Source organism: Myotis lucifugus, unplaced genomic scaffold (assembly GCF_000147115.1).
Source record: "Myotis lucifugus unplaced genomic scaffold, Myoluc2.0 scaffold_216, whole genome shotgun sequence".
Classification (NCBI taxonomy): Eukaryota; Metazoa; Chordata; class Mammalia; order Chiroptera; family Vespertilionidae; genus Myotis; species Myotis lucifugus.
This window is the reverse complement of record NW_005871264.1, coordinates 631753-656454: the sequence shown is the minus strand read 5'-3', so window position 1 is coordinate 656454 and position 24702 is coordinate 631753. Positions and strand designations below refer to the sequence as shown.

The window sequence follows — 24702 nt, the reverse complement described above, 5'->3', positions numbered from 1 at the left end:
AATGGATGGGTCCTAAATTGGTTTTCTAATTCCCAAAGGGGGAAAAATCTAGAAATGTGCCCATAAACTCCCATGTCAGCATATATCCATTTATTCTATACTAGAGGCCCGTTGCAGGAAGATTCCTGCAAGAATAGGGCTTCCTGTGGCTGGAGCAAAGCTTCCTTCTCCGCTGCCTCACTCCCTCCCATCTCCGCTGCCTCGGCTCCCTCCCTTCTCCACTGCTTCGCTCCCTTCTGCAGTGCTTGGCTTCCTTCTACACTGTCTTCAGTCTTCGCTCTGTGCCTGCATATGCAAATTAACCGCCATCTTTGTTGGGTTAATTTGCATAATTGCTCTGATTGGCTGGTGGGTGTAGCAGAGTGACACCAATTTGCATGTCTCTTTTATTAGTGTAGACATTCCTTTATAGTGGAGAATTGAATGCATCATTTCTGAACAGAGCTTTTATTTTAAGGAAATACGCAGAAAATGATGATTTCTTCAGTCTTGTCCTTGCCCTACAAACAGCTGCATGAAGCCTCCATCCAACTGTGTGGAGGCCGGCAGGGTAGACGTGTGCTCCTAGTGAATGTTAGCTTTTTATGTAATGTTTCATTCAACAGCCAAGTGCACAAGTGTTCCCAAGATATATAACTCTCCAGAAAAAAAGACATGCTCTGCCAAGTAAAGAACTATGATTTATGACAGTAACTGTTACACTCTGGGTCTTATTGGGCTTTGTTTTGAAAAATTATTACCACAATGGTTCTGCAGAATTTAGTAGTGCAACCAGCACCATTTGGCACGTTTATGACAATAGGGTTCTGGTTTTCTTAACCCCACAGTTACATGTTGGCAGCATTTCAAGTTCTTGGCACAGATGTTTAAGTGGATATAAAGAAGAAACATTAAAAAAATCAGGCAGTTTCTAGTGTCCACATGTAAGAAGGAGCGTTACTTTCTGAACATGCAGTTGGTGGGCATGGAACCATGAACTTGGTAATGGGTGACATAGCAAGCACGAAAACCATTTGCAAAGAGCTTTTAGATTTTTTTCCATGGAAGGCAGTAACATTTTTCTAGAAGCATCTCCTATTCACATCTATCAAATGAGACTCGAATTTATTTGTGCCTGAAGACAGGTTAGTTTCTGGAGCATCAATGGACAAGCAAATAGGTCCCTTCACCACCATATGACCCCTGGGGCCGCATGGTCACACTGCCATGACCCCTGGGTTTCACACTAACAATGCCTGGCTTCTGGTAAAACAGAAGCTTTCTTGAATTGAATTACACAAGTGGCAACCCTATTTCCCAAGTTGTGAAGAAAAAAAATACCATAGGAGGTAGGGCAGGAAGACTATGCAGAGCACAAAAAGGCCTTATTCTTGGTGGCGCCCTCAGTGCTAGCTACTGAAGCGAAAGTGACTGTCACCAATGGGCAAGGTGTTCCTTGACTCAGCTTCCTGGGGACTCCCCGAGGCCCCCCACCCATGAGTGGGCTCGGTCTACACACACACACACACACACACACACACACACACACCGCCACCACCACCACCCCATGCCCATCAACAAAGTAAAACAAACAAAAATCCAGTAAAAACAAACAAAGCTTCCCCCATTTACTGGCTAATGCTTGAAAATTTTCCTTAAGAGAACACTTTTATAGCTCATAATTAAAGAAAAAGCTTACACCATTGAGTTATGAGAGATGTAAGTGATCAACTCTTCCTATCACTGCCACGTGCTGTCCCTGATGGAGATATGAGGAAATCCTTGCTGGGGGGTGGGGAGTGGGAGAGAGACCAATTGTGTCACGTTCAAAATCTGTTCTAGGGCCACGTTTGTAGGGTGGTGAAGATGTCGCTCACTGGCCCCTCACTCAAGACGCTAGACAAGCATTGGTAGAGCATGAACATTTATATTTAATTTACATTTTGACAATTTGCACATAAATAACAATGTAAACCAGTAAGTAAACATAAGATAGTTTGTTGTCCTAGCAAAGTAAAAAGCCAGTAACTTTGGTCAGTTTTGACTTTGAGAGGGAAAAAAATAGAACCACTGCTGATTGTGGGCTCAACCTTCACATGTAAGAGGCCTTGGAGGGAAAGTCAGACACTACAGAGAAGCAGGAAGTCTCAGCCACTGTGCAGGTCTTGGTAAAAACTCCCACACGTAAGCAAGCACAGAGGGGGGAGAGGACAAACGAGCGGTTGGGAATAGAAAGCATTTGGTGTCAATGTCAGTGTGAGGCTTTGGTTTACCTGTAGTTAAGGACAGCGTTTGTCGAATACTGAGACATAATAAACTGCCAGTTTCGCTCCTTATGGGAACAGATCACTAAGGCTCTTGGGTTTCCCTGGATTTGTTGTTCTCTTCTGCAGGTTGGCATTAGTTGCCATGAACAGAATGCTGCATATACATATATAAACCGCATTGACTAGTGATACACCAGCTATTTAGGAAGGAGGGAGAGGAAGAGAGAAAAAATTACAATAGTAAAGGAGTAATAATGGAATTTTTATTTCCATGAATTGGGTATGACCACATAATCATAATGTGGCAAAACAAAAATAAAGCCATCTTAGATTGTCCTTAATAGTAAAAAAGCAATCTCTTTTTCCCTGGTTATGATGCAGTCCCCACCTTTGTACCAAGGTTTTAGGGTCTTTTACAAATAGTGAGGGGTGCCCAAGCTCAACAATATGATTGTGAGGTCATTGAGTGCTAAAGAAAGTCTCAGAAAGGGTTTTTTTTTTTGTTTTTGTTTTTTTGGTCTTTTCTTGCCCTTAGAAAAGTAGGTTCTTTTACATGGTTTGGCTCACAATTTAAGTGGTTATAAATATATTATATATACATGGTATAGTGGTATAAATAGATTTATAAATATACATCATTCTTTGCTACACCTTGAATGCCGACATGTAATCTTTGGGCTAAGCAGAGTAAGAGATAGAATGGCCTTGTTCTATCTTTCCGGAGCACACTTAGTTTCATCTGGAGTAGCAAATCATTAGATAAGCCATCATTTCCTGCACGACTGGACACACTCAATGAGGTAATTGTTGTTGAACAACTTTGCAATGCCCTTTCATCTTCAATTAAATTAACCATAAAATGTAAAAACACAAATACTGAGGAAAATCGGAGTTTTACAGAAAGAATACAATTGATGTGTTGGGGATAGGAATGCTCATTACCCGCTTTGACCCTAAGACAACGAGAATACCCGTTTTTGGTTTTTTTTTTAAGTGTGGCCTGAGCCCATCTACCTCAAATCCTTCCTGGTGGAGCACCATGTTTGTGCAATTTTAACATGACAAATAAAACAAAAACCCAACAACAAAAACATCACCCAGACTCAAGCCCCTAAACCTCACACACACAAAACCATCTGTGCTTTGGAAATGTTTCGCAGTGGTTTTAAACATGGCATTTTGTCTTCTTCACATTTTTAGATAATAAGGTGGGAATGCAAAAGTCATGGGGCCACTCTGAATGGTCACATGACTCTAGGGGTGCGGTGACCCTGCTTTTTGGAGAGGGAGACAGGTTGTCACCTTTTTAGTAACTCTGTGGCTAGGGGGAAAATAACCGCACTATCTACAGAAACATACAAGATTCCCTTTCTTGTTTATTCTACTGGAAGTTATTACCGGGTAATTCTGCACACATACCCCCAAGTTATGCAATGCTGTTCAAATGACATGATCCTATGAATTAACACAACAACTGTCTATTTTTGGCAATACCAAAACCTCATTTTCAAACCATTATTACAGAAGGAGGTTGACTGAAGTCATGTATTTGATTACTAAATCTTAGGTACTTTAACAGATGTGCAGAGATTGTTTACAAAGAATGGCCACAAGACAAACATATATAACATCTATACTCAAATTACAAGGAATTTTTCCAGTCATTGTAAACGTTTTTTAATTATTGCTTTTTAAATGGTAAATTGTATAATAAATTATGAAGGATTAATATCATTGAAAAAATAATTATGGCTAGGCAATATTCTTAGCAATGGGAAGGCTATGCAAACATATTCACACAAAATATTCAAAATACACAGGTTCAAATATATATATGGGGTAAATAAGTATATATAATATGTATAATATATTGTCTTTGCTCATTTATGCCCTGAGATTTCAGTAACTCTGGAGCTCCTTCTTCAATTCCAGACAGGTGAGGGAGAGCTTTGCGGCCCTGGGTCTATGTACAAGGAATCTGCTACAGGCACCCTGACTCGCCAACTCGTAAGTTAAGAAACAAAATAAGACACTTTTTGTTTCCTGAAAATCTTAAGGATCCACTGGTTCGACTGTTTCTTGTTTGACCTTGACAGGTCCCAGAGGTAGTGGGTTGCTGGGAGGCAACTTCATGAGGGACAGGTCTGATGACTCATAGAGGTTACACCCTGAGAGGAGTCCATTCCCCAGGTTTCTTTGCAAAGACACTTTCAGGCCAGTTTCTTCTTTCTCTTTCCTGACCACGGCCAGGATTTCCTTCTCCACCACAGAGGAGGTCACATCGATGTTGTCCTCCATGTCCTCGAGCCGGTCGGCATTGTCACTGATGTCAAACTTCTCGATTTCTTCGTTGATTCGAGTCAGGTCCTCCAAAGGCAGCCCCGTGGTTGGGGCCAGAGGACAGTTCCCCTTCAGGTGGACCTTGAGGCTGCAGAGATGGATGTAGCTCTTGTGGCAATGGGCGCACTTGTGGGGCCGCTCCCGGGTGTGTAGGCGCTTGTGGAGTTTCAGGTGCACGAACTGGGTGAACTTGGCGGGGCACACCTTGCATTGGTAAGGTTTCTCTCCGGAGTGGAGTCGCAGGTGGGTCTTGAGATTGCTGGTGCTGCTGAACCGCTTGTGGCAAACCTGCAGTGTGGGGAGAGGGGAAGACCAGAAGATTAAGAGTTGCCAGCGGGAGGGGCAAGCTTACAGATGATGCCCAGCAGCCCGGGAGGGGAGAAGCCTCCCTGTGGCACCGATGGTGTGGCATTAAGCAAACAGGGCGATGTGGCCACACTGCACACGAGGTGGTGTTTATTTCCCCTACCATTTTCCACCCACTGGGAGCTGGCTGTGTCATCATCTACCTTGCACCAGGGCTGCCAGCCCGTGCCAAGGCCGAGTTCTTGTGTTGGCTAATCTATGGGCTGCATGGCCTGGGGAGGGCAACTCCTCAGATATTTCCTACAAAGGTCAAAAGTGCTACCCCCCAAAGACTGCCCACCTGGCATTCATGTGGCTTTTCTCCCGTGTGGACCAGGTAGTGTTTCTGCAGGTGGGCGAGCTGAGTAAAGCCTTTGTTGCAAGTCTGACATTTGAAAGGCCGTTCTCCACTGTGCACTCGGAGGTGGACCTGGGAAGAAGCCACATGTGTTAGCTCTGCTCTCAGTTGCCCGGAGGACCCGGCATATATGATGCAGAGATCTTCAGAAAAGCATCGCGATAAAGTCTTATACAGAACAAATAAAGCCCTGAGGCTTTCAGGAGGCTTTGTTTTGTTTGTGCTAAAGGAACAGAAGCTACAGGCCAGCAGGGACTTTCAGCTGATCTTCTAGCCCAGACCCCGTGTTTTCGTCATTCAGAAGAAACTCAGGAGAGGGGAAGTCACTTGTCCAAAGCCACACAGAGCCCGAAGCGCCAAAAGCAAAGTCAAACCCACGTCAACTATTCCCGACCCGGATCTCACGCTATTGAAAATGAAATTGATAAGCTGTGGAAAGCGAGCTAAATACAAACATGCCTAACGCAGGTACAGACACTAGCAGACAGGCAGACTGCTCTTACTGGGAGGCCTACCTTCAGGTTTGAGAGCTGGCCAAAAGTCTTGGAGCAGACATTGCATTCATACTTAATCTTGCCATTCTGCTTCTTGAGGGGGTAGGGGAGTGTCTTGTAGCCAGTCATGTTCCTTTTATTTTTTATGAGATTCATGGCCTCGTCACTGCTGGGGGCTGCCATCGCTGCTGAGGTAGCTTTGGGCTGCACCACGTGTTCCGACGTGGCAGCTGTGCCCGCAGTGGGCGACCCGCTGGTGGGGCTGCATACCTTGTCCTTCATGCTGGCGGCGGCCCCGGTGAGGGAGAAGGCACTGCGGGGCGTTGGGACCAGCACCTCTCCGGGATGTTCCGGCTGCAGCAACCTCCTTGCTCCTTCCGAGGGCAGCGAGCTGGGCAGAGTGGGTGGGTTGAGCATGGGGTGAGGCAGGCTGCCCCCACCGAGGAGGTTACTGTAGACGGGGTACAGCCTGGGGAAGAGGCCGAAGTTGCTGATGCCATTGATGCTGCCCATGGTGCTCAGGCCATTACAATTCATGCCGTAGGGGGGCAAGAGGAGCTTGGGGTAGTGGCCATTGTAGGAGGGGATGAAGGCTGGCGGGAGGTGGTGGGGAGGCGCGTATCCAGGGTAAGCACCCAGACCTTCAGAGCCGTAGGGCGGGTTCAAGTAGGAGTAGGAGTAGGAGTCCCGGTGATCTTGAGGCCCCGGAGCCAGAGGCGACACGGTGTTCCCTGGGCTGCTGTGAGGACTGGAGCTTTTGAGGCTTTGGTCCGGGCTGCTTCTTGCTGAGGGACTGGGCGTCGTGGAGGACGGGATGGGGGAGTGAGGGATGTACGTCGGCCTCTCCATCCCATAGGCCAGGGAAGCTTTCAAAAAGTCTTCCGGGAGAGGGGCCCGGATCGGGTACACGACCCGGGGGTAGAAGGGCATTTCGGGGCTCCCATTCTTCCTGAAGTCATCCGTGTCCTTTTCTGAAGTGAGGGGTGAAATGTGTGAACGGTACAAGTCCTTTCTTTTGGAGGGGCTGGAGTCCAATTTTAGGATTTCTTTCACGCTGTGCTCTCTCTTTGGGGCGTTCCTTGGGCAAAGGTCATTTTTCTCAGTGCTCTGCTGCTTTGAATGGCTCTGTGCTTGTGCTGAAACAGAGAAGAAGGGACGATTACTCAGAGGGGTACAGAGAACTGAAGTGAAATTGCCCAGGTGGCTCTCTCCCTGAGAAAACCTAAGCACCAGCTGGCCACGTGCGAGACACCTGCTTTCTCGGCGCCTCTCATTCTAGAGGGCCCGGCCCCTCGAAGCGCCGCTCCATTTCCTTCTCAGCACCGTGGGGCACTGGCAGCATCGGTCAATGGAGCGAACAGCGCCCTTTAGATTACTTTGTTTCCACTGACAAAAAACACCCCCTTATGATGGAAAAGTGCTGTGCAGGCTAGAACAGGAGAGCTTCCATTAAAATGGGGTGGAAAAATACTGGGGTGGGGGATGTCATAGGTTAATAAATGCCATTCTGAGAAAGTCAGCACACCCTGCGAACTAGATGTGAAAGATTAAGACTCATTTCAAGTAATAAGCAGTCATCAATTTTCACCTTCGTTCTCATTTAATACGAATTTGATAAAACCCTGTTCAAAACTGTCTGTGCCAAATAGACAGATTAGAAACACAGATGCCACCCCTTCCCTTCGATTTGCTGACAACACAAGAATTTCACCACGGCTCTGTCTGGTCTACCCAGGCTCCCAGCCACGCTGTCCCCTGGAATCACAAGGCATGACACAGTCCTCCTGCCAAACCACAACAGGCACTTTCCGAGCCAGTCCAATTACTTAGAGCACCAAAGAAAACAGGCAGCCAAGATGAAAGCATTTATTCCCAAAGCCGGCACACTATGACTCGGTAAATATACTATTTAGGGACAGCAGCCACGAGGAGGACACTTCCAGACTCCCCAGGCCCTCGCCAACCCTGCCTCCAAACACACAGCACAGACGGTGCCTTCAGGAAAGCACCAGTCGGAGCAGGGAAACCAAAAATTCCCTGCTCAGCCTGCCTTGGAAAGCAAAAGTAAAACATATGCTGCTGAGCTGGAGCTCAGGTTCTTGGAGGGCAGCCACTCCAGCGTGTACACCTGCCGCAGCAGTGGCAGCAGACTGAAGGCATCAGCCACGAGAGGCAGGAGAGCTGGTGGGGATCAGGCTGAGGCCTCCGTAAAGTATCATTCATCATCTTTTAAAAAAAAGGTCCCTGTTTGATTTAACTGAGAAGGAACTCCAGGCTTGACATCCGATAGGTCTAGAAATGAGCTCTGTGGAACTCCAGATTCTGAGCTCTTCAAATCCATTCTCTAGGTTGACAGGCTGGAGGGATTCGATTCCCGCGTGAGAGCCCCTCGGAGAATGTTATCTGCTGCTGGCTGTTATCAGTTACTCCGGGTGAGCCAGCGGCCCCAGAGTAAACACAGCCAAGACACTATCGGGGAAGATGCTGATGGGGGCAGTGATGGAAAGCTTGTTGAGGGAGAGGGATTTCTGAAGCCACTAAACCAAAATAAATATCCCCTTATCAGGCCAATATCGATCTTTCAGTGAGGCCCAGCAGGCAGGAAGTTCAAATTGTCACTTTTGTTTTTTAAAGCCTAAATGGTAAAGGAAGATAGACAACGGAGTGGGAAAACTGATAGGCGAGACATCTATCTCTCAGCCACAGGAAGGAATGTTAGGCAGGCTGAGAAAGAGCGACTCAGAGGCATCCCCATAGGCCCACGTTAACAAAAAACGCCATCCTAATAAAATGAAATACAGACAATTCACCATCATCATTTTCTGCCATTTTTACATGGCAAATTACATCTAAGTCTCTTCCTTTTTCTGGCAACTTCAATACTCTCTCAATTCTAAAATTCAATAAATTAAAGCGAAAGTAAAACGTTTAGGCCAACCATAGCCTTGTTCTTCCTATTTAGTTAGGTGTTCTTACTAAGCGCTTCAACAATTCATTTATTGAATTGAAAGAAGCTAATGATTAGGCCAACAAACAAGAAAGTCGTAATTCATCATTTTCTAGGTAAAATATTTAACACAGTGTCCGGCATATAGTAAATCCGCAATAAATGTTGGCTATCTCACATGCCTTTCTACAAACAAATTTATGTCTTACTCCAAAACAATATCCCGAGGGAAGGGTAGTTCCTCCTGAGGAGTTGTGAGGTGGACATCATGCCATCCACAGAAGGCACATTTTTAAAATCATCCTTAGCAGCTGAGTAATCAGGGGAGCTGGTGTCATTTCTGAATCTCCCACTCAGCAGCAGCTTGAGTTAACATGAAAAGGAAAATCAAGATCTGTTTTTGTTCTTAAATCTTACATGGCTGTAGGCGTACAGAGTCATTTCAAGAGTGAACTGCTTCTGAAGGCTCTGAATGGCTTAATTATGCCGACTCACATTTTCGATCTATAATAAGAACCCCCAAGACTACAAGAAAGAACCTAGAAGTTCTGCAATAGGCAAAACAAAGTCTGTTTTCAACTGAAACTGAGAAAGCAGATGAACATTTAGAAGTCTATAATTTGGTCAACTGTTTTCTAGATGGGTTAGTAAGATAGATAGAAAAAAATACCAAAAAAACTTGGGAGGGGTAGGAGTTCAACTAAATAGTTCCAACTCCTTTTATTTTGTTTTTTAAAAAAATGCCAATTTGTGATTTCTGAATACTTATTTTTCTTGACCTCAGTTTGCATCAAATCTCCTCTCAACATTCTACCAGTTGAGCCATCACTGCCACTGAAAGCCCTCATGGGGATTCTGGCATGGACCTTTTTTATGCTTGATGCATGGAAACCCAACACAACTCACTTGCAGACACAATCTACCTGTTAGGCCTGATGAAATAGTGGAAATTTTCCTGATCAAAGTCTCAATCATCAGTTACCACGCCTAAGACAACTGGTTTCACAATCGGCAGTAGGAGTCTTGGCTTAATGTGACTAGTATTGTTACCTTTCATTCTCTACTATGAATACTGGACAATAAAAGGGAACTTGGGAATGTTAGACCAACATTTAGGAAAAAATTCTGCATAAACAATAAGGGATATTTGAGGGAAGAAAGGTGTCATTTCACAGTACACAAGAATGTTGCTTCTGAACACAAAGGGTATGCCCGAGTCTTAAAATACTGTGCAAAACTTTTCATTGGGGGATAAAAATGTAAGACCTTAAAAACCTTTCTTTGATTGGCAGAGAGTGAGGGAGGTATGCAAAATCACTGGTTGGTACAAAATCACTGGGATGCATCACCTCAAATGGAGTCACTGTTTAAAAAGAAGAAATCAAAGTATTTCTCTGAACCCATGACTAATTTAGCCCACGGACTGTAAGGAGACCCCCAAGAAGAAGTGACTTGCTATGCTGAGAAAGTTAGGAGGAGACTGCCTATCTTCCCAGGAGATGCCCTGCTGGAACATAAGTTGTCTTTTACCACCAGGCCCTGAGTACTAGGCCTGGCACATACAGATGGTGAAAAAGCTGAATATCTCCTTAGATGCTTGGCTCTGGGACAGGACAGCAATTCTTGGGAGCAGTGAAGAGAAATGAGGGAAAAGAATGGTCACCTTCGCCTAGGACCTGATTATACCCATCATGCTTATGTTGGAAGCCAGTTTATTTCCAAACATTCTAAGACTTCCTCATGAAGCTCAAGGTGCACTGTGTGTGTACGTGGGCACGTGTGTATCAATGGGCCACAGACACAAGCCTGTGGGGAGGAGATCCATAATCTTTTATATTCCCCGTTTTTCAGCAAACTGTAAATAGTCTTGAGATCATAAGGAGATGAAGTAGACTCTGTGGATGAGCACTAAATAGCTACAGAGTTGGATTATACCTGACGAGGATAAGTTGGTCCTAGAGCTGAAGTAAAAAATTCTAATTTATGCTAATATTAATATTATTCCAAAAGTCTCAAAGATGAAAGTGTGAACTAAAACAATTTAGCCTTCATATAAAGCAAAAGGGAAAGCATATCAATGATTGATGAATCTGGGTAAAGTGTATCTGGGAATTCTTTGTACTATTCTTGCAACTCCCCCTTAAGTTTGAAATGATGTCAAAACCACAAGTTACAAAAATTTCAGCATTTAGACATTAAAACTTTTAAACCAAAAGGTCTAAAATTTTACTTTAAAAATTTAAACTTAATTTAAGAAACTGCTTTTTTATGTAGCAGTGTAACTGAGAACACACAAGCATAGTTACAACAGGTTGGAATGTTATGGTAATTCTTAAATCATTCATAGAGGTCACCTGAGAAGGACTAAAATGAAGTAGACCTTTGCAGAGAGGGAAGGACAACAACTTCCACCAAATAAAAAAGTAAAGGCTTATAAATCTAAGGAATTGAGAATTTGTTACGATAAAGTGGAAAGTGGCTACTTTCATACTGATCAGGTGATCAGATAAAAGGAAGCTAAAATATAAAATCTGTTATTCATTTAGAATAATATTTGAAAAATTACAGCTGCGAGTTTTTCTAGAATCAATCTCCTATGTTCCACATCAGACCATAACTTAATAACCAAATGGGCATCTCTACAAGATTTCAATGCATATTTTAAGCACCGACAAATTACCACAAACAAGGCGGGGGGGTGGCTTTTCCCTGCCAAGTCAGCCTGTCAGAACCAATCTCTATCTTACTCCTCCCTGCCCCCTTTCAGATAGATTAGAATTGGACATATATTTCTTCTTGTGACTTTCTGAATTAAACACTCAAAGTAGCTCTTGATATTTTTTTAAATGATCAAGTTTTATAATAGGAAATAGGCACTAAAATTCACCCCTCCCCTCCTTCTGAGGGCCTGGTTTAAGCCACCTACTTGGCCCAACCGATGAAGCCATATAATTAAACAACATGTTATTAGCTCAGAGGGGCAGGACTGACATGACTGGCATTTAACATTTTTTTGTTCTGTAATCCACTTACTGAGATTCATCATTGTCAGCTCTCCAGGATAAGGGTAATGCAGCCTTTCTGCAAAGTCCCGACAATACCACACAAGCAGCTCCTGGTTGGCAGGAATGGGCTTAATGGTGTAGAAGTAGATGTTCATCCCATTCTGGCACGCAGCCAGGTTTTGCTCTTGGGCAGAGTGCGCCGGATTCACGTAGCGCATCCAGTTGCTTTTCTCCTCGTTAAAGCCATCGATGAAGTGGTGAAGCTCCCCTCTGGAATAGATCTGTCCAAAAGAGAAGACAGACGGGTTGGAGAGAGTCAGCCCCCGGCACCTCTTAAGAATCAACACAGCAAGCACATGTGTGACTTCTGGTCCCCTATCGCCTAGCTAGAAAAAGAAGCAAATCAGTTTGGCCCGAGTAGTCTTGAATCAGCAGAAATAAGGGCAGAAACAGGTAAGGCACACTGTCAGTTACCTTTTCCATCTCGGTGTTATCGTCTTTTCACGTGTGGGGGGAAAATAACAAAAGGGTGAAACACAACATTTAAGGAGCTGCCTCAGATGAATGAAAACAGCCGAGTCCTACTTTTGCCACAGCAGCGAATGACAAATGGGTGATGCTACAAACTTGAGTTCCGATTATGCTGACTTTTAATGCTTTGAGTCACTGTGTAGAAGACAAGCCTACTGAGTACGTCAAACCGAGTCTCTCCACTTTTTCTATGGCCTCTGTACTTGCCATTTCCTACACCCCCGCCCAAGGCTTAAACTATGCAAACATCCTCCACCCCCAAGCCTCGGAGTCCAGAAGTAACACTTGTTCATATAAATACTTGGAACCTTGCCTTTTTGTGGAAGCACTGGGTGGGGCAAAGGTGAACTTCACCTGGCATAACAAAGTGAAGGCTGGGACAGGAGCCAGAATCTGACAGTCTCCCAAGGAGTCACTTTTCCTCTTGATAAACATGTTCAGCCTTGCCAAAGGAGGGGAGAGGGAACCCTCTTATCTGTGAGGAGGTTGGCTGAAACGCCACTCACAGAGCCATAGGCATGTGCTTTTGGGAAAAGAACAGGAAGACACCATGTCGTCCTTTAAAGGCAACGCATAAAGCAGATTTCAAAGTTTGCCTCGTAGTAACACTACTTCTGTTTAACAGATGCACACAGACCACTCGGGGAAAAAGGCAGAGGTAAGAACAGGAAAAACCAAAATATACATCCTTACTGAAACTGCTCCATCATGAAACTCCTTACCCTTCCACAGAAAGCTGCTCTCTCTCCCTCTTTTTAACCTGTACCACACCTTGTCTTCAGACCTAAGACATTTCCTTACACAGCTACAATCAATACCTGGTCATCTGCAACTTGTCGTCTCCAAGCAGTGGGCCACGGCTCGGACCGGAGAGCAGGTTACTGCTTTGTTCTCAGTCACATACTATGTGAGTCTATAAATTGATTCTATATTTCGCTCAAACGTTATCAGAGATAAAAAGGAACTCTGTCCCTTTAACACGGGCAGTAAACACCAGAATCACTTTCTTTTAAGAGTAACTTCCTGTAAATTGTGAAGGGGGAAATACATGTGGCTTCATCAAAGCAGCTTGTGAGAGCGTTTGCGGTGTGTGTTGTTAAGAGAAAATGGAACAAGGCTGGGTGAATTCTGCTATCAAGAGGGGTTTTCAAGTTTGTTTACTCTGATGTGCAAACTTCCAGGAACATGGGGTTCCATCGCTCTTGCACTCTTCGTTGGGCGGAAACTGCTTTCTAAAGCTACGGGTATGTTGATTCCAGTCAGCCTTCCACAGACTACAATTTACTGTATCCTCATTTAAAAAAGAATGATTGATGCCATGAAGTCACACACAAACACACACACGCGAAAATACGCATACGTCAAGTGAACACTGCTCCCTGTCACCTCACTACATTTCCATACATTATCAAGAAGATTAAAAAGTGCTGACTCATAGTACAGTTACAAGAAATGTCACTGGTTTCTCAACTTGCACATCCCTTCTCTTCTCTTTGACTGTGTAATTTGCATGAAACTTTTTCTTTCCTCAAACAGATGTCCATATCCCTGCCAGCAAAATCAGGATGCTTTTAACAACATGTGGGGAGTCAGCTCCTACAACATCCTTTGTATGTGAAAGACTGATTCAAATAAATCCTCCCAAGGACAGCATTTTAGTTACTTAGAGTGAATCGTGAATGAACCAGGGAACTGGGAGAGTGATAGGAGGTTCTTAGGTGTTTCTTGCCTTCGTCAAAATGACCAGGCATTAATGAGACTTATGCTAGCTTCTCTTCATTCAGACCTACGAATGCAGAATTACACACCTCTATGTTTCACTTCTGAAAAGATTATATTGGCAATAAAGGCAAAAATGCACTAAGATTTTTCCCATTGTAACTCATGTATTTTAAGCATGAGAAAGTTATTAAATAAAAATTGTGAGCACACAACTCTCAGAGCTCTCATCTGCTTGGAAAACAGAATACTAGATTTCTAAAAACACAAAACTTCCAGGCTTTTGAAAAAAATCTTGTTTGTTAGGAACAGCTTCTGAATGACCCCCAAATAAGTATTTTATCAAGATACTTGTCTAAAAGGTAGAAGTGTTCTAGATAAATACTGGCCAAACTAAGTGTAATCCAATTTTTGTTGTTATCATGCTGCTGTTTCTGAAAATAATTCAAACAACGATTCCCCAATTGTTGTGTGCTTCTTATGCAAGTATGTATAAAAATTTTCTTTTAAATTTTGTAAGAATACCTTTATTTTCTAATTGAGGAAATGAAATATCCTGCAGAGAGCTATGGGAAGATGAAAAGCAGCCCAATTTTTTCTTGTTCACTCCTAATTCAGAGTCTTTTACTCAAGGATTTCATCTAATTAGTCCACCTCTGAGGTCCCTTCTAACCCTGATATTCCAAAGGAAATTGTATTGGCTAGACTTTTGGACTGGATGTTATAAGAAAGTTTATCATCTTGCATGATTGTAAGCATTTCCCCAAAGCTATGGATGTAATCTACCTACTGGCAAATCTGATAGTTTTATGGTGCAGACAAATTTAATGTGTTTTTATTAATTTCAGAGAGAGGAGAGGAAGGGAGAGGGAGAGTGAGGTAGAAACACCAATGATGAGAGAGAATCATTGATTGACTGCCTCCTGCACACTTCCCACTGAGGATCAAGCCCACAATCCGGGCATGTGCCCTGACCAGGAATCGAACCATGACCTCCTTGTTCATAGGTCAACACTCAACCACTGAGCCATGACGGCCAGGCTGGTGCAGATGAATTTAAACAGGACTAGTTCTGAGGTCCATCTCCATTCCCCTAGTGCTATTTTCTATGACTAGCCTTCCTTAATGGCATTTTTTTCCAAGATTATTCATTTATAATTATTCTTCCACTCAATTAAAGTTAACTCAGCAAGAAATCAAGAAGAGGTGAAATCTAAGACTTGGTGACTCATTACTACTTCCTAGCAGAGAAATGCAAATGAGCCTACCCTTAAAGCAAGTAACAAACTGTTTCCTTTCTTCACATAGCTCAATGAATTGCAAAAATTAAGATTCACATATAGTCCATATCTTCATCCTAATCACCTATAACTGTTGTGTTTCTAGGGCCAAAAGTTTAGCCAGTTTCATCACACTTGCTTAGGATTCACTATGTCCATGGGGATCTGAATACTTGTGGTGAGGCCCAGTACAAGTTGAAAAAGGAAGTGACCTAGCAATTCTAGCTCTACTTTTTCTTAATGAATCTGGAAAAATTTTCCATACTTACCCGCCAAAAATATTTCCTATTGGCATTCTTGGGAACTGTATCGTTGGTGTAGATTTCACCTATTAGAGGTCCAAATCTTGTTCCCTTTGGTATATATTCTTTACTTACTACTCCAATAACCTAAAGGAGGTAAAGCATATGAAACAATTACTTTGACTGCAATATATTAATCAATCTTTTTGTTTTTATGAGATGTCAAGTGGTAATGCAACCAATGGCGCCTATATAATTAATAACGTGCTTCACCTTAGGGGAAGACCTTTTTTTTTTTTTTTTTTTTTTTTTTTGGAAGACCATTTTTAAACTTCCAGATCATAAACAAATATTCAACCAAGCATTAAAATAGTTGCAGCGGTTCTCAACCTGTGGGTCGCAAACAATGAAAATATATCCTGCAGATCAGATATTTACATTACGATTCATAACAGTAGCAAAATTACAGTTATGAAGTAGCAACGAAAATAATTTTATGGTTGGGGGTCACCACAACATGAGGAACTAACTGTATTAAAGGGTTGCGGCATTAGGAAGGTTGAGAACCACTTGTTCTCCAGTGACTGAGGGTCTTTTATTTTTGTGATTACTTTTTATATTAGAAGAACAGAGAGGTAGCCATTCTGCTTTAGAACGGGAATCAGATAACACAGAATTAGATGGTCAAGGTTAGACCAATTCAGCCCGCTCCTAGTTTCTTATTTCTCTTCTCCTTCAAACCATAAAGACAGTGTGCTTGAGGGGAATAAAGTAGTTTTAACCTCAGAAACCAAAATAATGCTCTTTGGTTGTTCCACAAAGGCCTGAGGAACCAGAAACCAAAAACATTCTATTTTTTTTTCAACCCAGATGAGGGTGTTGCTTTTTTATTTTTTTCCTTCATAGCTTGTAAGTTCTCTTTATAAGAAAGATCTTTCAAAGTAACTTTTGTTCTTTTCTAGCATCTTCTACTCAACAGTGGTCAAAGTCCTCCTTTGAAATGAAATTTATACTGAGGAGAGTTGTGGGTTCTGAGAGCCTCGGGTTCTAAGATCAGAGGAAGTGACCTTCTCAGACTGGATGTATCACACATTCTGACTTTGTAGGGTTTTACTAAAGAAACATGTTAACTATGCCAGTTCCTCCTTGATCGTAAATTTCTTTAAGGGGGTGAAAAAAAAAGTCACCAACCACAAATCAGGAAGCAATTCATCACTATTGACAAAACTCCTCTGTAAGTAATCCTTTATAACATTTTGCAATTATAGTTTTGTTTTGTTTTTTATACACTCACTTTCCCATTTTTATTTTCTTCCCATCCAAAAAAGCCTACAAGTTAGTTACTAAATGTCATAATGAAATGGACCAAGATGGGAGGTAAGACAATATTTGTTTCTAGTTTTTATTATCCCTGGTGGTTCCTGCTTAATTGTGTAACTGAAATGGAGGCCGAAATATGTAAATCAATAAATGTTCACAAAGAAATCTAAGATTTTGGTTATGATATGCACTGACACTTCATTAAATTGCATTAAGAGTTCAAACCTCTGTTTAAATGCATATAGAGTAGGCACACTTCTTTTTATATACATTTCTTATCAGCCAATAATTTTAAAATTTATTTGAATTTTATTTATTTATTATTTTTAATACTTTTTATTATTCAATATATAAGCCAATGGAACATACACAGACTGGAAAGACAGAAAAAAATTTTCTACCCCTAACACAAGTTGAAACAAGGTTGGTCAGCTAGAATGTTATTTTTGGTCATTTATGAATTTCTGGCAGACAGGTGAAAAAAGCAGATGTTCATTTCATCCTCTTCCTCTGCCTTCATTTACATCCATCTGCCCTTTCAATAACAGTTCGTCATTATTGGTATTTGTTGGCAGTACAACTACTGGAGACAGGAGTACCTCAGAACAGTCTTGAGATAAAAACATATACTAAAGCTTAAGTGGACTTACTTATTCAGAGGCTCATTGTTTATAATACATCATAGAACCTAATTAATTGGAAAAATTCATGGAATTGATTTCTATGACACGCAAACCATTTGGCATTCATGTTTGAGTGATTGTTCCATAATATTAAAATGACAAACAGGAAAAACAAATAATGTCATTTGTTGGTGAGCCAATAATTAGCAGTTGATATTTTCAACATATCCACTTTAAAGCAGTAATTTTAAGAAAGGTACTCAACTGGTTCATCAACTTTGTTTTAAATTATAGTCTCTTGCAGACAGTGTGTTAGGAGTCAGAGCTTGATTACCAACAAGGAGCCTTGCATTGAGGTCAGGGTTTTTCTTCCGAATTGCCATTCTTTTTAACCCCGGGCCTCTTGGTTTTCAGATACCAATCTCACATTAAGAAAACACATCATGTTCTTATGGACAAAGGCCACCTACAAATTTAAGGAAGATAGAAGCCACCCAATACCTATTTGAGCAATATGGGCGAATCACTGGGGAAGCTATAAGGCACTATTAGAAGTAACTCTTCCCATCTGTGACCTTACAAATGCCATACAGCAGGCAAGACAGGAGAACAACTAGACAGAGGAAGGTGTGTGGTGGAAGAGAGATCTATGGAAATCTCTAAGCCCCAAACAAATAAAAGAACCTCGATATTAGATTAACTTTACAAGTGGGACAGAGTCTTAATATTTTAATTACGTATAACACACAAAACTGTAGGATACAAATAAACTCATGTATGTAGATAAATAGAGACACAAGATCACATAATTTTTAGGTGGGAAGGAATTGTGTAGCTAATATGCCATCTATATCCGTGCTCAGTCCAATACTCTAATACACAATAAAAACCTTCACCTCAAATCCATGTCTGAGACATTATTCAAAGAGGACATAACAGCTGCAACTCCAAGATTACAGTACTCAGCCAGGTAACTAGGAAGGGGAATAGGAACTGAGGGTTTTTCTTAAATGGGAAGTGGAAGACTAGGTCACAGTCTGCCTCCCGCCCTGGAAAGATGCAGCCAGACGTGAAGCTTAGCCAACAACATTCCATCCTTGGAGCAAGCACAAGACACAGAGGAGCCTGGTGTGTGCCCTAACCCTTGCAGTGCTAAGAAGACTAAGAATGTGTTCACCTCACTCAGGAAGCAATCGTCACTGGAACTGACCAGGGTCCTAAAGAATTTCTGCTGGGGACAGGCTGCTGTTCGCCTTCCATAAACCTATCAGCGAGACCATGCTGACCTCAACACTTCTTGCCCCCAGAAGCTCTTCAATGTCATAGGTTATGTGAGGAGTTGACCCCTCTGCCACATGAGCAGATCCATCTCTATCAGTGGCCCCAGTCACAGAACATTCAGGTCGGTGACTACTAGACAAAAATGAAGATTTCACAACTTAGGATGGATGGGGTCGGGGTGGGGGAGAAATAAAAATCTGATAGCAAGGAGAATGTAAGTTTTTTGTTTGTTGTTTAAAGCAATTCCTCCTTTAGGGAGTGTATATACACACACACACACACACACACACACACACACTAGTGGGTTTTAACCAGAAACAGCATTCAGGTCTAAATGTGCTGTGAGCATCCTCAGCCCAGATGCCATTAAGATCATTTTAATTACTAGCTATCTCTCCCCTTCCTCACCCCCACCCCCATAAAATGCCTCATTCGATTACAATTATAAGGATTATCTGCAATGAGATGACTAGAACTGTTGTGGACCACGACTTCAGCCGGTAATGCACCTCGTTTTTTTAAAAAAAAGGGGTGGAGTGAATGGAGATGTTTTTAGAAGGTTTCCTCCTTAATTATCTTTGTATTAAAGGAAAGGTGGTAATGCCTCAGTACATGTCTCCCAAATAAAAGGCAGTAGGAAGAAAAGAGAATTGCACGTTATGGCAAGACACTCTCTACAGATGGCCGGAGTGAGTAATGGACTTCAATCAGAGTGCACACTGAGGGAGTCCCCATCTTCCATGGGGATGTTTGTCACCACATGGCTTTGGGAGGTCAGACTCGGAGCCACAGCGCTTCTAGAACACGAACGGTTTCAGCACAGGCTACCACTTCTAAAATATAAGTGTTTAAATGGACCTTTCTGTATTCAAATATTCATAGAAAATTATTTCAGGAGGACAAGGGGAAAATCCCCCTAAAAGAATAACCCATCAGTTAAAAAAGTTTAAACAGTTTTGAATACTATGTCTATATTTGGTTTGAGTTCTGGAAATAGGAAGTAAGAACAGCCTCATTAAAGATACAAAATGATTCTAAACCAACTCTAAAAATGAGGGTCAAGATCAGAAACACGGTTTGTATGTTTTGTTTTTAAACCAAAAGAAAAAAAAAAGGTGCTGACACATAGCACAAATTCATAATGAAAAATGGTCTTGCTAAAAAAAAAAATCCCCAAGTATGTCAGCACAACAGTACATAATGTGGTATCTTCTGCTACTTAAATGAAAACATTTAAAGAAGGGCAAGTTAAATCAGTAAAATCAGTCAGATAAAATCTACATGTAGAAAGGCTTTTTTTGCCTATTTCCACAGCTTGTGGGACTGAAAGGACTAACTGAATAATGACAGTGTAAACAGTTCATCAGTCCTAAAGGTCTGTTTGAGAACTGGTTTGCAGCAAGCACGTCCTCAATGGCCCAACCCCACAGTCCTCCTTCACCACCTTAAGGGAGCTGTCCTTCCCCAAAGTTCAAAAAGGGAGAAACAGAGAAACAGGTACAAATTCCAGAGTAAGCTTCAGACAGTACTGCATTTAAGTTCGTTTCCTGGTTGCTTTAAAGATTAGGAACTGAAGATGTATTATTTTAGTCAAGTGTTTCAGTTACATAAAATACGGGAAAATAGAATAAGAGAGCCCTGATCTCTCATTAGGTTAGTGTTGAAGGACCCTCTTTAGGAATACAGGCACAGCATTTTTCCTTTTTCTGTGTTTTTTTTGGTGTGAACACACGAAGTAGGGAGTTAAGTGTTCAGAGGAGAAAAGAAAAAGAGCCAAACCAGCTTAATAAAGGATCGGTCTGAAATGTGTTCAGACTAAAAATAAAGCCACAGTGACACCAAGAGGGGCCAGTGTAGCATAATCAAAGAGCACTAGAGCACTGGCTGGGGAAGTCAGAACTTTGCTCCCTCCAAGTCTCGGCTCTGGCTCTAACTATCCACTTTAGGTAAGTGGCTATCTTTTCGAACCTTGGACTACATGGTCGAAGGGCATTACTAAATGTAGCTATGATTTTTAAGTCAAATGATGGAAAATGAAAAACTTCAGCTGAGCGCTGAACTGAGGATAAGAACACTGTAGAATTAAACGGCAAAGATCACCCACAGAATAGAAATTTATTTCAGTCCCAATGGGTGGACAGGGCAATACAGCACAAATGAACCCGGGAACAAACCAACATTTGGTCAAATATGATATGGGGGGGAAACACACTGCCGCTTTTAAAGCCACAGCCAAACCTTAAATACCCAAACAAGTCCTACATTGATTCCAGGGGCCACATAGTAAGAGACTTTCTATTGAGAACAGTGTTTCCTGTAGAAAGAGGTATAATTAAGGCAGATCTCCGGGGTTACATTTTTAGGAATGTTCACGTACTGCTACCATTTAAATTTTGTTTTTTATAAAACCGGCCTCTGCTCTCCCAGCAGGGAAAAGAAAAGGCTTGCTTTATGATGAAACTCAAAAGCAGAGTTGCTCTATTTAATTTTAGACAGCTGTGTCTCCCCCTCACCAAAAACAGGGAACTCGGACACAAACAGGAAAGAGACAAAGTATTTCCCAAACTGGCTCCCTGGATCCTTCCACTGCTGTTCCTTAGAGAAGGAAGAGAGCGACCGGCCATGGCTACCATGAAGAGTCCCAATACTGAACTGCGGATTCCTACAGCAAAGGACCCCCTTTTCACTGCTCTGTGGAGGCCATCGCAGAACTAACAGTGGCTTGAGGTCATGCTGGTGGTGGGAAGTCTGTTGAGCTGTCGATTCCTTCCACTCAGCCCAGTAGTGAGAGCAACTGCGCTAGCCCAACACTCAAAACAAGAGGTGGTTCTGCAAGTTATTTCACAGCTACACATCACGCCTCGCTGTAATCGTTATATAAAAGGGTACCCACAAATCCTTTGCTCATTCCAAGTTGGGGTTTTCAGCCCCTTTGAAACAACAAAGAGTGTACCCACTTCAGAGGCCAGTAAGGAATCGGCCTGGCGGTCCAGCCAGAGCCAAGGGCCGCCTCGGAGCCACAGCGGTGAGCGCTGAAGTCATCCGCACAGAGGACACTTTTACATGACCCTCATCCCGGTTTATGCCATCACTCCAGTTCATAAACACCTCCAGGTTTTGAGAATAATTTTAGAAACCCAGCCAATAAAGCTGGCTCGTTAAAAAGAATAAAGCCATCTAATGAGCCAAAGGAGACAAAAGAAACATGACCAAGTTTTTTTCTTAGAAAAAGTTTTCTCCCTCAAAAGCTGTTGTGCACCTTGGGGGCCCGGGGCCCGCTGAGCCCAGAGTGGCCGGCAGCTCCCTGACAAACCCCACGCTGCAGCTGAGCTTTGCCAAGACATGTCAAGTTGCCAAAAGGTTTAACTGTTTACTAATTAGCATGGAACAGTGGAGGGCTGGAGGAAGTGAGCCAGGACTGACTTAGGGAAAGAGAAAGCAATGAAAGAAGTGGAGTGAGTGATCAATTACTTCCAGGCACTTAGAGATCCTCACAGATAGAGGAGGCCTCCAGAGCCCCTAGGGAGACCTGGCATCAGATGCCAATCTTCTTCAGCAATAAAGCAGCAACTTACCTCTTTGCTGTTTGTGGTGTATTTGAAAAGCAGATTCCTGGGTAAGGATGCCTCTGCCTGAACTGAAGTCCCTCCGTCGGCTCCAGAATCCCAGGGGTGATCATTCACGATGTATGTACACTTCTCTTCAAACGCAGCCTCTGTCCACAGAGTCATGTCCGCGTCCTCCATGTCCATTTTCATGGTCCCCTCCGTCCCCTCTGCCAACCCTTGAAACCTCACAGCGCTGGAGTCACACTTCGGGGCAGCCTGGAAGAGAAGGGCAAGGCCTTTAATCCCCATTGTCCTGTGGCTCCTCCGGGAGGCTATGACTAATACAGTAGTCTGAAGACTTTAAAAGCAGATGCGGAGTGCTTGGTACAGTTGAGTAAGAGCCAAAAGGCAGTATAAAGAAGACTGCCTTAAAGAAGCAGGGTTTTAGAATGCTACTCAAAGTTAAAAAAAAAAAGTGTGGCAACTTCATTGGGGGGGATAAAAAAAAACAACCACCTCTGAACAATCCCTGGCTTTACCTCTCACGGCAGAAAAATGTTGTGGGCGCTCAGTCCTGTGTCCCAGAACGCCTGGGGTCATGGCTGCCAGACCCTGGGCGCTGTGGAAAAGCTGCCTCAGAAGACTGTCACAAACAAGGAGAGGAAGAGGAAGGCGCTCTGTCTGCCTGTGAATGAAGCTAAAAATGGAAAGCGCGTGTGTTGCAGGAGCGGAACCCAGCCTGCCTTTTCCAAATGGGGAAGACTGAACTTTCCCACCAGCTCCCAATGCAAAACAACTTTCAAAACAACTGCCCCCCCTAACCCCCCTCTGCTGAGGGATCTCTTTTATCCTCTCGAGTCTGGAAAGGATTGCATCCTGCCAGCATCACCGAGGTGCAGCTTTTCAGAAATAGTTTGGACCACAGGAAAGAGGAGGGAAGATGGGCGAGGGGTTCAAACGCCCCACAGTGCCTTTAGACTTGTGGGCATCCCACGCCAAGTGGAAAAGCAAAAACAAAACATAAAACTGTTCAATAGAATTCCCGGGAGAGAATTCCTTCAGGAGCCCTCAGCTACAAATAGCACTTTCCATTTAAATCTGAAAGTGTACAAATTCCCAGAAGTCACTGATGTGCTACAGTTTACTGTAACTAAAGTTATAATAAATAGAGGAGACTCAGAGCACTCGCTCTGCTTCCACTTAAAAATGTGGAAGTGTCTCCTCACCCGCAGATAGTATTTTCCAGAGAGAGAGAGAGAGAAGGTAGACTACTTCTGCGCTGTTTTCCCATATACACATGCTTGATAAAAAGTAGGAACATGCCTAAGAGCCCGTGCCCCTTAGAATGTACACGTAACACCGGGTAAGTCCTTCAGGGTGGCTTCCACATTCTTCTGTCTCCTTAAACATGATGCTTTTTTTTTTAAAAAAAAAAAAAAAAAAGAAAAGCCAGATGCAAAGTTGTCTTTCCCTCCAGTTACGACCTAAGCACTCTTGCTTACTTTTACGGAGTTGCAACATGCACAGTCATGATGCCGAATACGTGTTAAAAATAAAACAAAACTTAAAAAAGTAAGCCCACCCGGAATCGTTACTTTGTTGGACGGGACCGGGCAGAAGCCACTACTGCAATTTCAGTGACTTGACAATGACGCCTAGAACTGAAAGGGTTAATGATTCATAAGGAAAAAGTCTTATAAATGTTTGACAGTTCTAAGTGCCTTCAAGCAGGAGCCTTTCTGGTTTCTACTGCGACGAGAGCAAAAAAAAAAAAAAAAAAGTTTTCAGATCAATTTCAGATTCACAGAGAAGATCCAAGTTCCTTACCGAGGTCGTACCCACACGTTTTTCCAAGCAAATATCCAACATCGGAGATCAGTGTCGCTCATCCCTACACAGTCCACATTTCCTCCGCGTCCCCTCGCGGCGCGGGCTGGAGACGGACGCGCACCGCGGCGGGTCCCTCGCGATCACGGCCGCCGGGCGCCGCGTCCCGGCTCTGGGCGGCGGACAGGTGCTGCGCGCTGCCCTCCTCCGCGAGCACTGAGGCCCGAGTGTCGCGGCGGCACTTTCAGTCTGCGCTAACCCGCGCGGCGGCTCTCCCCTCCCAGCTGCAGATTTCCCATTTGTCTGATTGACTCAACACCAGCGCCTGAAGTGGGGGCGTGGCCTCACCTGCACCAGCGCAGCCTGGCCCGGCCCCGCGCTTTCCCCCATCCAGAGCCTCCGCGGCTCAGCTTCCTCGGTTCGCCTGTGATTTCAACATTCATCCTTCTTCCCTTTGAAGGCACTTACCCTCAGCGCTGACTCGGGCTGTTATTGTATTCTAAATATTCCAGACCGCCCTCCTTCCTGCTGAGGCTTTTTCGGGGGCGGGAAAGGGCGGGGGGGGGGGGGGGGCGGGGTGCACGCACGCTTCTTAA

The 24702-nt window shown here is 43.3% G+C and overlaps 1 protein-coding gene across 5 annotated transcripts; it reads right to left on the bottom strand.

The window, feature by feature from the left end:
• Nucleotides 1-1886: 1886 nt before the first annotated feature.
• On the bottom strand, nt 1887-24377 carry PRDM1 (PR/SET domain 1). 5 transcript variants are annotated; one of them, XM_006098006.3, is made up of 7 exons: nt 24107-24148; nt 22307-22555; nt 15535-15654; nt 11764-12016; nt 5805-6919; nt 5233-5361; nt 1887-4874 (listed from the first exon to the last, which is right to left on the bottom strand). In XM_006098006.3, the coding sequence occupies exons 1-7, from the start codon at nt 24146-24148 to the stop codon at nt 4299-4301; spliced, it is 2484 nt and encodes an 827-aa protein (XP_006098068.1). In that variant the 3' UTR covers nt 1887-4298. The 5 variants fall into 5 exon arrangements, with proteins under 5 accessions (XP_006098068.1, XP_014319145.1, XP_014319146.1 ...); XM_023761770.1 differs by lacking the exon at nt 24107-24148 and adding an exon at nt 22819-22997 and having other exon boundaries at nt 4284-4874; XM_014463659.2 differs by lacking the exon at nt 5233-5361 and having other exon boundaries at nt 24107-24377.
• Between the last annotated feature and the right edge of the window lie 325 nt (nt 24378-24702).